This window comes from Nasonia vitripennis (assembly GCF_009193385.2).
Source record: "Nasonia vitripennis strain AsymCx chromosome 5 unlocalized genomic scaffold, Nvit_psr_1.1 chr5_random0006, whole genome shotgun sequence".
In the NCBI taxonomy this organism is placed as follows: domain Eukaryota; kingdom Metazoa; phylum Arthropoda; class Insecta; order Hymenoptera; family Pteromalidae; genus Nasonia; species Nasonia vitripennis.
The window spans coordinates 1,188,960-1,205,895 of NW_022279657.1; the positions used below are offsets into that span (position 1 = coordinate 1,188,960).

The window sequence follows — 16,936 nt, forward strand, 5'->3', positions numbered from 1 at the left end:
CAATTTTGCGATTTTCGGCGAATTTTTGTACCATAGATGGCGACAAAAAGTTTCCACCATCTGGTCACCCTGAACGTAAGTCAAAAAATTACATTCTTGTGAATATGTGCGCAATATACATATATAAATTATTGGATTAACAGAAATTTAAAGTTTATTCATTATTTAATAGATCGTTGAAATACCAATACGTACGCTGCGCAGATTAATCGAACGAAATGCTGAGGAAAGAGAAGACCCTCATGACGAAATACGGCAACATTTAATTCATGTAGAGGAAATGAGGTAATTTTGAATACTGTTTCGAAATAATCTATAAGTGAACCGAATAAAATTTGAGAAGAAGATTTGTTCAATAATTTCTTACTTATAGTACTTTATTAGTAAATGACTGTTAAATGACGAAGTTTCTGGATGAATATTCAGAATTATTATATAGAATCAAACAAAGCCAACGGAAAAATCCAGAAACTTCGTCGCTTAATGAATACACGAAGAAACCCAAAACAATTTCTCCTCCTTCGGCTGAAGCGCGCGTGGATAGCCAACACTGCAGTTTAGCCGTTTACTGTAGTACAGGCCCATAAGGCCTAATGAGTAAGAGAGAGAGAGAGAGAGAGAGAGAGAGCGCGGCTAAGCTAAAGTGCGGAATATGAAGAAGTAAAGACCCTGTGGGGGAGAAAGCTGTGACGCTTTTTCTTCAAGCTTGCCTCCCCCGACTAATTCATTCCAGTGTGTACGCTCCTCAAAGAAGGACGCATTTGTTCATTTTGAGTACCGTATCGAGTTCAATTTATAGTTTGATACTAAAGTTTTAGTCAAAGTTTCGATTAGAGTTTTGTAGTCAAAGTTGTACGTGGAGTATTGTGTATTAGAAGTTTTTCAACCTACTAAATAAAGTCATAGAAAATGAATTCAGCCCATTGAGTTTTAATTGGTTTGATGTCTTATCTAATTGTTTTGAAGGAAGGAAGGAAGCCCAACTGATTTTTAGAGAGAGTTATTCTAATTTTGCAAATATTTTGGTGTTGTTTCGGATCAAGTCAACAATTACCTTCGTCTACAAGAATCAAGTAAGTTGTCTCAATTAATATTTTCCGAATGTAATCAATTCTATAAAATCAGACAGTTCTGCTGCGATAGTCGGTTGTACTGATGTCCCCGGTATGGGAGAGTAAGCCAGCACCCGTGTTTCTTTTTTGCAACATCACATTGTTAGTTCGATAAACTCGCTATTACCCTAACAAAACTGGGGGCTCGTCCGGGATATGCTCAGCTTTTATCGACCGCGGAACTGTTTGCTTCTTCATTTATTAAATTTTGTATGATTGAGCGAGAGAGTCATAAAATAAAAATCCACATAAGTGCTTGCATATAATTAAAATAATAATTAGAGATCGTGATCGTGCGCAAATAAAAAAAAGAATCACATACAAAGGAATGCACGAGCATTGAGATTAGTAGAGATTTGAAACATAAAGAAATTCTAGACGCGCGTGGGACAAAGAAGATGTGACGTCACACCGAGTGGCACGCATAAAACGTTAAAATAATTTTTCAGAGTGAATTCAATTAAATAAATGGTTGAGTTTTCTTGGGAAAGAAGGAAATAAGAAATAACAAAAAAAAAATTCAATACACGCTAGACGGGCCACTATCACAGTAATTCGGTACAAGATTCAATTTTTAAATAAATTTAAGATTCAAATTTTGTCGCAATAATCTATACAATATTAATTTTTGTTTTTACATCATTTTTTCGTTATAAAAATTAATACACAGGTAGTTTGACGTATCCTGCCAAAAAATAAAAAAATTAATTTACGTAGTCCCAAAATCATTCCTTTATATATACACAGACACATTTACATAATAAATATTTGACACACTAAGCACGCACACATACACACAAAGGTTTAAATTCATTCTTTTCTTTAGCTGTTACATTTGAGAGAAGTTGTATAAAGAAGGAATTTAATATATACACATCAAAAATACTTCACTCGAGACACTGACAAAATTTTGAGTAACTGCGCATAGCTGATTTAATATTTCAAATGTAAAATTCAACATTAAAGTAAAGAATCCTAACAAAATTTATATCTCACTTTATTCGTGACAATTGAACTTTAAAATCACACATTTCAATTATCATTCACAGTATTTCACAGGCTTTTTAGAAGTTCTTTCGCAAATCACTTTGACACTCTGCAATGAATTACACTCATTACACTGCACAATTTTTTTAAACACGAACACACTTGGTCGATAAGCATAGGGGTGGGCCCGTTAGGACTTTGGTAAATTATCCTCCAAAGTTTAACACGAACAGCACAATCTGGTCGACGATAGGCACCAAAAGTGCATTGGCAAGTAATCATCAAGAATTGAGACGGCAGGCCCAGCCCGGGGGATAAGAGAACAGCAACAGATAACTTGCCTGGCGTAGGCAAGTTACCGACCGAGTGGCGCTAGTAGCTACATGTAAATAGTCTACCTAAGCTCTGGTAGATGGCGTGCGCGCAGATAACACAGGGGAGAGGGAGCATCCCGGGTATATAAGGAGCCCCGGAGCCAGCAGCGAGCATTCATGATCTGGCTCTCAACTGAGCAACGTGCGAATGGTAGTACTCGTTGCTTGCTCCGGACTCCACCATACCCAGTAGTCCATGAGCCTCAGGCTCTCGAAAAGTATGTGGTCAGTCCACTCCCTCTCCTTGTAGACTGAGATCCTGCATCGCTTATAATGGAATATTGAATGATTAAATAAATAAATGAAAGACATTTAAAACATATAAACTATTTCAACCCTTCTTTAGCATTAACCACTCCATCCCCCCATCAGTTGTGTCACCGGTGTAGGATGGTAGTACCCTGCATTTAGGTGGCGCATCTGGTTCTAGACTCATGGTGAGATGGTAGTACCTCACACATCAGTCTAATAGCTGCGTGGTTTACCTAAGTGTGCGGGATATGCGTAGTGGGAATACCCTACTCATCTCCCTATACACATGAGCAGCTCTCCCCTGGTGGCTCGGCTATTACAGAGGATAGGGAGGTCTTTTGTCCACTCAACAGATATTACCGGGTGGATCAAAGACTGCTATCGCTCTTCGAATGTGCTTCTCTCCCGCCTTACTAACCTCGGGTCTCGAATCCTTCGCGTTCGCGTATTAACCCATCGCGGACCGTTTCATTGGCGCCCGAACAGGGACTCGGGTTTGTTATAATACGGGATATTGACTAAGGGAGACAATTGAAACATTTTTATTTTTTACTTTGGAGATTTGAAAACTCCACCACGCTCAATGATCCCCCTTCCTCAGTTATTGCTCGCCGAGCAACAAATACACAAGCGTCTCGATAATCTCTGCGAGGCGATCTAGGAGCTAACCAAGCGCAGCACACGGAACTACGAAGCTCTCCAAAATGTTGACAGGAACGGCAAAACGTGTCATAAGAATGTGTTAAATCTCGATCGTGATCTACGCGTCCTGGAAAAGGGTTTCGAAGAACTCCTCGAGGAAGAGACTGAGACTAATCGAGAAACTATCGACGCGAACGGACATAAAATTCCGAATCCTGAGCTCACGACTCGACTCGCTCGACCGGGAAGTCTCGAAAATAACCGACGGGATGTGTAAGCTAACGATTCACGAGCCGACGTGCAGCTTAATGTAACGTTTCCCCCCATCTATGTGGCAATCTCAAGCATCAAAAAAAAAAAAAATTTTTTTTTGAATAATCCTTAGATAACCAAATTTTTTTCTCCTTTCTTTCGATTATGGCCCATACGCCCTTTCTCTAGCTTTATCTGCGGTAAGAATCACTTTTAATCGATGGTAGCAGTCGCGGGTAAAACCTACAACAGACGCTCTTTAGCGATCTTAGAAGAAATCCAAAAGTTACAAAATGAACATAATCCAGACAACGCGAAGAAAGAGCTAGAGTGGTAGAGTGTTGGACTGTGTAGAGTGTTGGACTCCGGCTTCCACAAAAGAGAATCTGGCCTTCTGCATTCGAAACAGCTAAATTTGGTGATATGACGCGAGCTGGATCCCTATAAACATTAAAAAGCGTTAGTTTTACGTACATGTATCTCCTAAATGAGAAATAAAATTATATTTGCCCATAAATTCTAGGTACGCCCAAGCTCAGACATAGAGTAGCCCATTGCGTATGAATAATAAGCACAAGTTTGCGTAAAAGCACAGAATTAATAAAAAAATCACAGGAAATATTATTAAAACAAATAGTGACAATTTTCAATTGAACAAAATGAAATTATTCAGTCGAGAGTGGATGCGAGGATGACAGTTAGTTGTGCGAGTCAATTTAATCAAATTATTTCCGGTCAAATTCACAAAAATTGACTATTTTAGATTATTAACAAAAAGCAACAATTGACCTCGAGACGCGACAAATTTCCCATAGAATCAGTGCATAAGAAATTGATCATTGAATACATTTTGTGAAAAGCATAAAGAGTAAATTAGAAAGTGTGTCAACAACAAAGCCTATATAATTTTAAACAATTATTGCAAATTTTTTAAGATTTTAAGTGTAGGAGCACGGTTTTAACAAGGTTAACGCGATTTTGACAGACTTTCCTGGATTATTGAGAACAAATTGAATTCACTATTGTTAAACACACAAATTGCAAGGTTAAACAATAATTTATTGCTAAATTATAAAATAGAAGCACAGTTTAAAGTACACGAGAGGGGGTTCGAGTCACAGTTTTCCTTCTTTTCTTTGAGTAAAAGCAATTAAATAACAAGCTCGAATACACAATCTATTGAAAAGCACTATATAAATTATAAATAATTAAGCAGTGAAAGAGTATCTACTTACACAAACATGAGCATGACATCATACAAAGTCAGCATTGTTCTCCTTGATCTTGAAAATGTTTAAGAAAAGTAAAACCACTACTGACTGCATGGAAAGCTGAAAAAGAAAGACAAACAAATTTACACAAAGCAACGGTTCTTGAGTTGGTTGAGTGAGTGAATTATAAAGTTATAAAAGAAAACTTATCTGATGCTGTGAATAACTTGCGACTACAGCACTAGGAACTATCCTGGGCGAATTTTCACGATTTGTGGAGCAATCACGACAATCTCTCGTGCGGGTCGAGCAGCCCCGATAATCCTCCGCGCGGGCCAGCAAGCGCGTACTGGAACCGCCATAAAAATACGGGGAAAACCCAGCAGCCGCCCAGATGACGTTTCTTCGAAAACGGGTAAAAGGACGGCATGCCTGGAACGGGTAACGGTGCGTGCACCCTCCTCCACGACGGCCTAGGACGCTTCGGAAAAGACTCAAGGGAAGAAAGGAGGGAGGAAGGAGGAGAGGAGCACGAAGCCGACGGAGCCCGGGAAGGAGACAAGGGACGACACTTCGGTTTCGGCTCTCGTAGCGTGTGTCTCTCTCGCTTCGAGTCTAACTTGTATTTTCTGTATTCGATAGTCCAAATCCACAACTTGTATTCCTTAATATTTAGTCTTAAATATACTCTCCAGCTTGGAGTTTACTGAGAACTCAGCGTATCATTCAATTCAAATCCCTTTCTTACGCGCTTTAAAATCCGAACGGTGTTCGTGGACGTATTCTACGCGTACGCCCGCTCTATACGCCGATACGAGGAACCAGACATTTCAGCGGACGCCATCTTGAGAGCGGTCGAGCGCACACGCGGAATTTGAATTTGAAATCGTACATCAATGCATTTCGGAAGTATACACGGACAATAAGTAATTAAGTAAATTGCTAAAATTATTAATATTTAAATTTAACGACTATTAACAATATAAAAGCACGTTTATCCGGATTATGTTTTTTTTTTCGACAATACGCAAGACTTCAAAACAAATTAAAATAATATTTCGTTCATAAAGTTATTAAATACAATTGATGATTGTTTCCGCGAAAACAAAATTAACTTTACAGTAATGACTAATTATTAACAAATTAATTTCGAAGCCGTTTCTTAAAAAAAAATTTTTCTTTTTTTTACACAGTCAACAATTATTTATTTTTCGTGCTTGAACAAATAAATTGAAGTATTTAAAAAAAAAAAAGTTTACGTTTCTCCCTGTTGTATCAAAAAGTCCACAATTTGATGACTCTTGTTGGACAGATTCACTGAGTTAAGCACGTATATGCGAAACTGATCAATCACTGCTATTATTATTAATTATTATAATTATTATCCACAATTTTGAATAGAATTAGGAGTCCCTATAATTGTTCTGCCATAATCTTTTTATAATTTAGTTTAGTTAATACGCGAGAGACCCATATTATAATTTTTCTCCCATAATTATTATTCTCGACAAGAGATATATAAATAGAGCATAAGTATATTGGGCAATAAATAAGAATTTGGTTTAACAAGAAATAAGGAAGATTCAAGAATATCGGGCATCGACAGTATTATAGATTATTAAGCAGTTTTCAAGAATATTTAGAAGGACAGATAATTTATTTACAAGGCAAGTGACACTTTCAACATGCCTGATGAAAATTGTGCGGGTGATCAAACGGCTGCCACGTTGGCTACTACAATGGCTAATAGTTTTGTGCTTATGAATTGCATAAGTGGTATACCAAGCTTTGACGGAAATCACACCAATTTGAGAGACTATATCCATGATTTAAAGAACGCAAATGAATTAGTCACTAATGACATCCGACCACAGTTTATGCGGAATGTGCTGCATAGAATAATCGGACCAGCTAAGAAGAGTTTGAATAATAAAACTATAACAACAATAGATGAATTAATTAAGCATTTAAAGCAGAGATTTGGTGCAGGGAGGGACTTCAGCTATTACAACACACGGTAACGGTTATCAAAGAGGCAATGGCAATTACAACAATTATGGCGGAGGAGGATACCAACGGGGGTATAACAATAGTAATCGCCAAGGAGGAAGCAATTGGCCGTCATGGAATAGAAACAATGGACAAGGAAATCAAAGGTAAATTTTTAATCATGAGAATGGGCGTCGCGAAGATTATCAACCAGTGGTCCAGATAGACGAGAGAATTATAATAATTATCCAAATAATTGGAGGAGCGGCAATGGAACTTCATCAAACTACCAACAAAATGAACATGAAAGAGAGAATTTAAACTCTCAAGGGGCTCGTCATGGAGAAAGAATGACGAACCAGGAACAAAACCAGAGCCAGAGGCAACAGTAGGATCCGGATCAACACAAATACCAACGACAAATGCAGAATTACAATCAAGGCAAGCAGAATCCAAACCAGGACAGCCAGAACAACTACGGGCCACAGAGAGCACCGGTAATGACGATTCTGACAAAACAGCCAGAGTTTCAAGAATGTGTTCAATATACTGCACGGGACCTGAAGAGTTTAATTGGGAAAATGATGAACTAACGGCAGTAAAAATACGAGTGCCAGAAGGGACCACCAAACCATGCATTACATTCATGATAGACAATGGAGCAACTGTGAATTTAATCAAATTAGGCCTCATAGATGCCAACTCGCCAATATGGATAGTACCGAAGAAGCCTGATAGTCACGGAAATCCGAGATGGAGAATGGTAATTGATTGACTTACCCTCTACCCAACATCGCTGATATAATGGATCAATTGGGAGGAGCCACATACTTTTCCATTTTCGACCTCGCAAACGGTTTTCAACAAATACCAATGGCCCCAGAAGATTGTTACAAGACGGCTTTCACCACTATAAACGGACATTATGAATATACTAGAATGCCGGAAGGATCGAAAAACGCAACGGCTACATTCCAACGATTAATGTAAAAGGTACTCAGAGGTTTACAAAACATAGAGATGCTAGTCTACTTGGATGATATAATAGTGTACAGCATAGACCTTCAAGAACATGAGCAAAGAATTAGAAATTTAATGGAAAGACTCATATATGCAAAACTAGTATTACAGCCGGATAAAATAGAGTTCTTTAGAAGAGAAGTCGGATTCCTGGGACACATCATAAGTGCCCAGAGGAAGTAGTCGCCATCGCAAAACTTGCTACACCTAAAAATGCGAAAAACGTGAGAGAAGTACTCGGCATGTTTGGATACGACAGAAAATACATAAAAGACTGCAAAAATCGCGAAGCCACTCAATGACCTACTAAAGAAGAATGTAAAATTTGAATGGACAAAAGAGTGTGAAAACGGTTATCAGCAACTAAAAGAATGTTTGAGGAAAGAACCAATTTTGCAATTTTCGGACTTCGATAAAGAATTCATATTAACCACAGATGCCTCTGATTACGCCATCGGTGCCGTACTTAGCCAAGAAAAAGACGGTTTTGATCACCCGGTACAATATTTATCCAGAGCGCTCAACAAAGCTGAAAGAAATTATTCAACTACAGAAAAGAAATGTCTTGCAGTACTATATGCCTTGCATCAATTTAGACCATATTTATTATACAAAAAATTTAGTGCCGCAAGTGCAAGACTTTCTTATCACAGCAATGAGCTCTTCCGACAACGGGGGTGCTCTTGCAACTCAGAGTTCCCTACATAAATCTAATGTCTCCACGAAAAGAAAATCCTCTTTATCATACTATCAAGTTACTGAACAATCAATGTTTCCTAAAAAAGAGCAAGCCATCATCACTGACTCTGTAGAAGGATTACAAATCAAAGATTATGTTCTCGCCATTGGCGGTCTTGTTGGTCCCGAAAACATACGATTTGCCTCAAGAATTTCCCAAGGCCGGGTCTGTTTATATCTTGGTACTCGAGAGTTCGCTGACAAAGTCACGGCCAATGACACGACAATACGCGTCGGCCCTCATTCTCTCACACTGAGGCCGCTTATTTTAAAATCCAAGAGAATCAGTACTTTTGAATAAGCTATTAGAATACGAAATCAAACCCATTTCACAGATATCTTTTCTCAGAGCTGGTATTAACGAACCAAACTACTCGCACATTATGAGGTTTCGTCGGCAAATGTACATTCATACGGACGAGGTCTCCAAGATCCCAGAGTCAATTCAAATCAATTTTGACGACACTACATATTGGATCTATCTCTCGAGCGACAAGCTGAATTGTTTCTTATGCAAAGCAGAGGGGTATTTAGCCAAACACTGTCACAATATAAACAAAAATCAAAATGTAGATGCAACCACAGAAAATCAAGCCGATCTTGACTCTGTTCTTCCTTTCTCAGACCAAACTGTTCTATCGGATATTAACTCCGAAGCACCGTTATCACAAGACCAGCCAATTCTTTCTCCTGTACTCAACCCAGAATCCACTGATAAGCTAACTTCACAACCTCTCTCTTTGGAACAAATGCCCATAATGCAATTGAACTCAAGCTACAAACACCCTTCAACTGTATCCTCACAAGCAAGCAGTACAAAACACCAAACGAAACAAGCCAAAACAAATTTATCAACAATTCACAAACGCAGGCAACAACAAGATAAGAAACAGTGCTCCATCTCGGAAATCGACGCTCAACTAGAATCTGCAAAGATGTATCTCTCCCAAAATTCAAATACTTATCCTATCGACTTAGATAAATTCAAAGACTTCCTTCTCTCTACATACGGCAATTCAAATATTTTGGAAATAGCAAAAACATATACCGAAAACACGAATGGCCTTATCTTGATGTTGGATGACGCCTATGGACATTCCAGCAGCAGAACCTTGAAATCAAGAATCACAAGGATTAAAAAAAAAATTTTGAATGATTCTACTTCTGCATCTGAGGAATCCACTGACGATTGCGAGCACGCTTTACAGTCTCAAAATGGATAGTCCAACGCCAACTTCACTAACTAACTTCAACCTCAAGATTGTCTTTTGGAACGCCAGAAGTATTTCTCTCCGAAAAGAAGAACTCCCTGATCTTCTCAAAGATATTGACATTCTTGTGTGTGTCGAAAACTGGTTAAACAGCAAGTGTACCAACTTCCAATTCCCAGGATTTGTTACGTTTCGAAGGATAGGGTAAGATCCGCAGGGGGAGGTGTTCTCCTCATACGAAAAAACATTGCGTATAAAGAAATCGATAATTTGATTGTTCCAAATGAATCGGTCGAATTTTGTGGTGTCTCCGAATTTCAAATTGTATGCATGCTATAGAGCCCCTGGTGTCGCCTTAAACCTTGAGAACTGGGAAATACTTTTTTCAAATTTTGATCAGAACAATGTTTTAATGGGAGATTTCAATTGTAAAATCGATTTACCTTCAAAAATCTTTTAAAATCAGATTGGTTAACACTAATTGGATTAATGTAAACACTGATCTCTAATCAAATTATCTCTCTTTTTTCTCCGCGAATTTTGACTCTCTAAGTCTCAAGGAAAAATACGAATTTTTTGTTGAACTAGAAGTTCAACAAGCGCGCGTACCGCGCGCGTAGATTATTTTGTTATAGAAAGTTAATAAAAATCTAAGTACAGTTTTTTTTTTATTTTTCGGAATAAACAAAATTATTAAAATAATGAACATTCCTTCATTCTTATGTGTTTATGTTTTATACATCGTTTAAGGGTCTATCGAGTATCGATATGTGTATCTCGATACTCGATTTTATATACAATAAACACGCGACACGTGAAATTCCATCGGATGACGGAAACAAAAGACGGAAAGTTCGCACCTTTTCCTTTTAGCATTGCTGTCGCAGCAGGTAGTGATGACTTCTTAAGTTGTTCGTTGTTCATTCGAAAAGTCGTGCTTCAGCTTGATTTTCTGCAGGATATCTCAATTTCGCTATTAAACAAGAAAGAGGATCATTGAAGAGAACATGGGTAAATTGACAAAAACTTAATGATATAATAATAATATCTGATTGTTGACTCATCTTATTCTTATCTTATATTAATATTTTAACCGTAGATTGTAAATATAACCTCGAAAATCTCAAGGAGTCTGGCTGTGAAAGAATTGGTAAATTTAAAATTGTTTTTTGTGAAAAAATAACCTTAAAATTTGGTAAGATAAATTTTAATACATGATAAATGTTAATTACAGGTAATAATGTTGATATATCAATTCCTGAAGTCTCCGATGCAGAGTATTATAATGTTGATGACATCGCAGATATTGATGAACTTTTATTCACAAAACAGGTTGCGAAGCAAATCATGTTGTACGAAAAGACAGTGTAAGTATTATTAAGATAGTATATTAATAGATATGTTCAATACTTTCATTAATGAATTCTTAATTTTTCAGGGAACTGATTGGTATTATTGGCCAGACGGAGATAAGATCCAACGTTATGAAATTCACATTACAAAACAAAACTGATGATGTGATTCAAGTTTTAGTCTCGAGTCCAGAGATAATAAAAAAGATAAAATCTATGATCATGCCTGGAAAAGTAAGAAATTTTTATTATCTCATTTTTTTTAATGTTAATAATTAATAATAAACATTTGATTTTCAATCTTACAGATTTTGCTTATTGATGGAGCATTCGCCAAACACAGAAGTGAATCTTTAAGTGCTGGCAACTGTTCGCGTATTATACGTCTCCGCATAAAATATGTATCACCTAGCACGGTTTGATTCTTGCGCCTCTTGATGACGAGTTAATTATGGCGCGCCAAGAAAAGAAAGAGCGCATGCGTAAGCCCTTCTGCGGTCTGAGATCGATTAGTGCGGGCGAGAGCGTCAGATTCGTTTCGGCATCGATCGAGTGCAGTGTGATCCGAAGCCTACGTCTATTCTCGTGTAGCTTTTGTATTGTGCCTGTAGTAATCGCTTTAATTTGAATTATATTTGCTAGTGAATCACTCGCGTGTGATTCCTCCCTTATTACTATAATTCGTGTAAATAAAGTGCCTGTAATTCCGTGTGGGCGAGACACAAGCGTGCTGTCATCGCATAGCGAATCTTCGCTATAGGTCCCGGTCGCGACGACTCGACGAGTCGTCTCAAGTCGTTCACGGAGCGAGGGCTGGACCCGTTCCCGAGACGTCGGGGCCCTGTGACGTGCTGGGCGTTGCCACCCCGGGATATCTCCATCTTCTCGATCGACAATCTACCCAGAAGAGAGGGTGGTCCGTCACGTACAGCGCACCGATATTTGCGATTTGCGGCGTTATTGTAGGGGCTGATCCCCGAAATATTAGGTAAGCGAGCGCTCTGTAAATATAAGGATCGATTATCCACTGCGTAATTAAATTAGATAATAAGTTTTGACTTTTGTATTTATGCTTACATAAATTCATTAATTTACTTGATTAATAAATAATTTCTATTTCACTAGCTTGCTCAGGCTTTTCCCTCTGTTCCGTGAGGGTTTTTATGCCTAAGCAAGTTACTGTTTATATTTAGTTTAACCGCGAAATTGTTGCATTTTTTTTATTTAAGAACCCGACTACTCATTCCTTTTCCCACTTCCTTCATAAATGTAATTTGATTGTTTTCAGCAACATTGAGTACAATCTCAATGTAATGTCGAATACTAAGATTCGCTTGCTTAAAAAATCGATAACTTATTTAGCTACTGTGCCAAACTCACCAATTTTAGAGGTTTCTATGGAAGATTGTTGCAAATTTTCAAGCACTATTTGTAAGTCAAATATTTATTTAAAATTGTTTCTTGTATAGTAATGAATATGATGTATAATTGAACTATATTTTTAGATGTTGTAGGTTACATTAAAAATGTGATCAGCGAAACAGCTATACCCAATTCTAAAATTAATCAGGGATGCTTATCTGATTGTCGGAAGTTCAAATTAGAGCTTCGCATGCTAGTCTTATGTGACATGAGCGAATTTTCTATTGGATCTCATGTAAAAGTTAGAGGCACTATCAAATATGCTCAGCATCCGTATATATGATGAGAAAAAAAACATAGAAGACTTGGTAAAAGGAACAAGTGTGCTTAGCAAGAGACCACTAAGCGATTCATCTAATTTACAATCTGACAAGTACAAGTTTTTACAATATTTAAAAATAAATAAAAATTGAAACACTTTTACATTTGTTAATATTACATAAGTTATATTTTTTGTATTTTAGCCGAAAATTGTGAAATCAGAGCCTGAGTAAGAATATGTTTCGGCATCTAATAGTACGTGTATACTGAAAAAGTTGTATACATATGACCATGGATGGGGGTGGTTCATTCCATCGTCATTCATGTTTAATATCTGTAACAGTAAGTTTGGTAATAATCTTTGTTACACCGTTGAATTATGTAGTTTTACAAATATTATAAATTATTTACCTCCTTTTTTCATCTTTTTATAGATATGGACCAAAACATCTATAAGTGCATGGAGCAATATAGAGTAAGAACAATGTGGTTCTGAGTACAAAGAAGTTTCTGTTTGAAGTAAATAGTTCAAATAGAAACTGAAACTTTTTTGGTTTTGTAAGTAAACAACACTATGTTATCATAAAATACAGTGATATAAATAAACTTATTTAATATATATTCTTTTCAGATGTGTTTTTGAATACAACTTTGCGACGTTGCAAACGTCGCAGCCGCGTCGATACGAGGAATCTCGTTCGATGCGGCCAAGCTCTGAGTGCGCGGAAGAAACAAGCGAGTTGGATTGTTGTTGTGGTGCCAGCCTGACCTCGAGTTCAAGGAACGGGCCGGCTAACCGTCCACGTTAGCGTGAGAGTGAGCATCGTTGGCGCGAGAGTGAGCCTCGACGACGCGCGCGCTGATTGGTCCTCCGCATGTCGCGAGCCAATCAGCGGGCGCCGATGTGCGACTCGCTATCCGCGCGGACTGCCAGCCAATCAGGCGCGAGGAAGATGCGCGGGCCCGACGAGTGCGAGTGGAGAGTGAGCGCGAGAACGAGCGGGAAATCGGGGAGTTCTCTCACGACTGTCGACGGAGTACGTCGACGTGCGAGAGAGATACGTGGCCTCCTCTGTTATGAGGAGAATTGGGAGAGTCTCCCGAGGTTGTGCGAGTGTGCGAGAGTGTGAGAGAGTCATAGGTGCGCGTGAAGCTAGCCAGTCCGCCATCATTGTCCGGAGGACCAGAGCAACCAGCAGCCTTGGCGTGGGAGAGCCGAGGAAGCTAGCCGTCACCAGGTCCACGAGAGTCAGGGAGGCGCCGGCGGGAGCACCGACGGACGTCCACCAGGGAGAGAGCGAGTAAGAAAGTATTAGAGAGAGAGAGAGAGAGAGAGAGAGAGAGAGAGAGAGAGATTAGATTTATTAGATTTATTTGGCGTACAATATGTTGTACGATAAATTGTATACAGCAGGAATAGTAGTACAGCAAAAATGTGTATTGTGATAGTATGATAATGTGAAGATGGGTCAAGCGAGAGTGTGTGAGTGTGTGCGTTTGCGTGAATGTGTACAAGCGTGTGTGTGTGTGCGTTTGAGTGAATGTGTACAAGCGATTCAAGTGTTTGTATTTTCAAGCTCAAGAAAGTGCTCTTTAGCTAGTCTCTTGAAACCTGAGACAGATGTAGTGTTACGAATGTGAGATGGTAGGTTGTTCCATAGGTATGAGGCGCTGATATGAATCGAGTTCCTCAGCGTCTCCGTCGCGAATGTCGGAATATCCAGAGGTATCACCTCCCCCCTAACAGGCCGAAGTGTCACGCGGAAGTCAAAGTATGCCAGTACGTATGATGGTACGGCTGTGTTAAACATTTTTCTTAGGAAACAAACAGTGAAATACTTCCTGCGTCCGGCAGTGGTTAGCCACTGCAACTCCCGCCTGTATGGGGAGATGTGCTCATCTCTTCTTACACCATAGATGTACCGAATTCCTGTATTCACGAGCCTCTGAAGTTTTAGGTCAAGTTCCTGCGTCAGGTCACAGTATACGAGGTAACAATAGTCTATAAGAGGGAACAGGAGGGCCTGCACTAAGTGCTTGCGCAACCTGAGATTGGTGCTTTTCCTGAAAATTAAAGCCTGTACATTAGTGTGTGAGCACGCTTACACACTTGTGTAATATGCTCCCTCCACGTAAGCTTAGAGTCGAGCACCAATCCCAGATTACGCACGGAAGATTCAAAGCTGACCTGGGCACCCCCTATGTTAATGAAAGTGTTAGCTGTTGAGGGTAATGCGTTTATGTAGTAGGGAGAGCCCAGGACAATTGCTTTAGTTTTAGCAACATTAATTTTTAGCTTATTCTGTGCAGCCCAACCAGTAATCCTCTCAGCATTGGCACTCATCTTGTTTGCTAAAGAATCGAGCTCTTCGAGGTGGCATTGACTGTAAATTTGCAAGTCATCCGCGTAGATGAGATGGAAAACATCGGTATCAAGGCAGAAACCGATGTCATTGATGTACAATGCAAACAGCAGTGGACGCCGATGTTGAGACGCCGAGGAGAAGAACGTTCGTTATTGTCACCAACGACGGCCTGCTCTCTACCAGAGAGGTAGGAGGTAAACCAGCGGATGACTTGCTTTGAGAAGCCGAAGGTGGATAGCTTTCTCAGGAGCCTGACGTGATACACAGTGTCAAACGCCTTGCTAAAGTCAAAGAGAAGGAGTAGTGTTACTTTCTTTTTGTTTATCCCGGCTCTGGCATCATCAGTTAGCTTAATTAGGCCAGACTGAGTGCTGTGACCAGTGCGGAAGCCTGTTTGAAGGTTATCTAGTAATAGCCTTGATTCAAGGTATTCTGAGACTTGCCTGTGCACTAGCCACTCCAGAGCCTTGGAAAGAAAGCAGAGAAGTGAAATCGGACGGTAATCAGTCAGGGCTGTTGGTGAACTGACTTTGTTGAGTGCGCGCACAAGTGACATTTTCCAGGCAGATGGGAAGCAGGGTTCGCTAAGGGACAGGTTGAAAATATGACTTAGTGAGGGAGCAAGAACCGGCAAAGCTTTTGAGATGACAACCTGTGTGATGCCGTCGCTCCCCCTGGCCTGAGTATCAAAGTGCGACACCGCAGCCAACATGTCCGATTCCGTTATAGGTTTGAATTCGAAATGTTCCGGGAGGTCAAGACTTTCCAGGGTAACAAGATAATCCTCAACAGCAGGAGCCAGCGGATCATTTGAGATCGCGCTGAAATGCGTGTTGAGTTCATCTGTGGTGAATCTAGATGGTAAGGGGGCCTTGGTGGCAGAAATTCCAAGTTTCTCCAGCTCTTTCCAAATCTCAGCAATATCGGTCAAGGTGGACAGGCGTGAATAGTAATAATTCAGCCTGGCCTCCTCGACTTGTTTGTGAGCATAGTCTCTAGCTAATCTGTAAACGCGTCGATCTGATTCGAGCCTGGAGTCCCTGAAACGCCTGTAAAGTCTATTGCTCTCGGATACAAGGCCACGAAGAGCCGCAGTGTACCACGGGTGACGTTGTCGTCCTGGTGTCACAGTCCGCAATGGAGCGAGGTGGTTGATGGCGTTAGTGAGGTTAGCGTTAAGTAAAGATATGCAGTCGTCAAGTGATGAAGTGGTGAGAGATGACCAGTCACATTCGCTAAGAAAGTCTCTCAGCTTCTCAGCGCTGATTCCTTTAAAGTTTCTGTATGAGTATGTATTTGGTACGTAGCGTGGAATCTGTACGTCGAGAGTGGCCGTGATAAGGTCGTGTCCGTTGATGAAAGGTGCGTCTGTCTTCCAGTATGACTGCAGGCGATCCTGCTCGTCGATTAGGCACAGATCAAGCCAGGTGTCAGAACCCTGTTTATGGTGCGTGGCACCATAGGGAACGGACGAAAGAGAGTTCTCATCAATGAAGGCCCTGATGAAATTGGCATCTTCAGATGAGGATAGTTGGTCAGAGTTAAAGTCCCCCATTATAACCTTCGTGGAGTAGTTGTGCATGTGAGTTGTTAGTTCGTTAATAAAGTTAGAGCCTTGGAAAAAAGGAGCATGAGGTGGACGATACACAACTCCCACGAAGATGGGAGAAACTCCCTTGGCCGATATCTCACAAAAGAGGTATTCAGGCTTGCCTGGCTTGCCGGACCATTCACCGTCGGATGATGA

The 16,936-nt window shown here is 39.8% G+C and overlaps 2 protein-coding genes across 2 annotated transcripts in view; both read left to right on the forward strand.

The window, feature by feature from the left end:
• LOC116417913 (DNA fragmentation factor subunit alpha-like) overlaps positions 1–16,936 on the forward strand; it is a 243,519-nt gene that overhangs the window by 190,451 nt on the left and 36,132 nt on the right. The window contains exon 4 of the mRNA XM_032602181.1: positions 173–285. Coding sequence (XP_032458072.1) covers positions 173–209 — 37 coding nt within the window. The 3' untranslated portion in view covers positions 210–285. The remainder of the gene's footprint in view (positions 1–172; positions 286–16,936) is intronic.
• Positions 10,796–12,346, forward strand: LOC107981088. The gene is made up of 5 exons (XM_032602172.1): positions 10,796–10,799; positions 10,888–10,938; positions 11,023–11,155; positions 11,227–11,374; positions 11,449–12,346. Exons 1-5 carry the CDS (start codon positions 10,796–10,798, stop codon positions 11,560–11,562), a joined length of 450 nt encoding a protein of 149 aa, XP_032458063.1. The 3' UTR covers positions 11,563–12,346.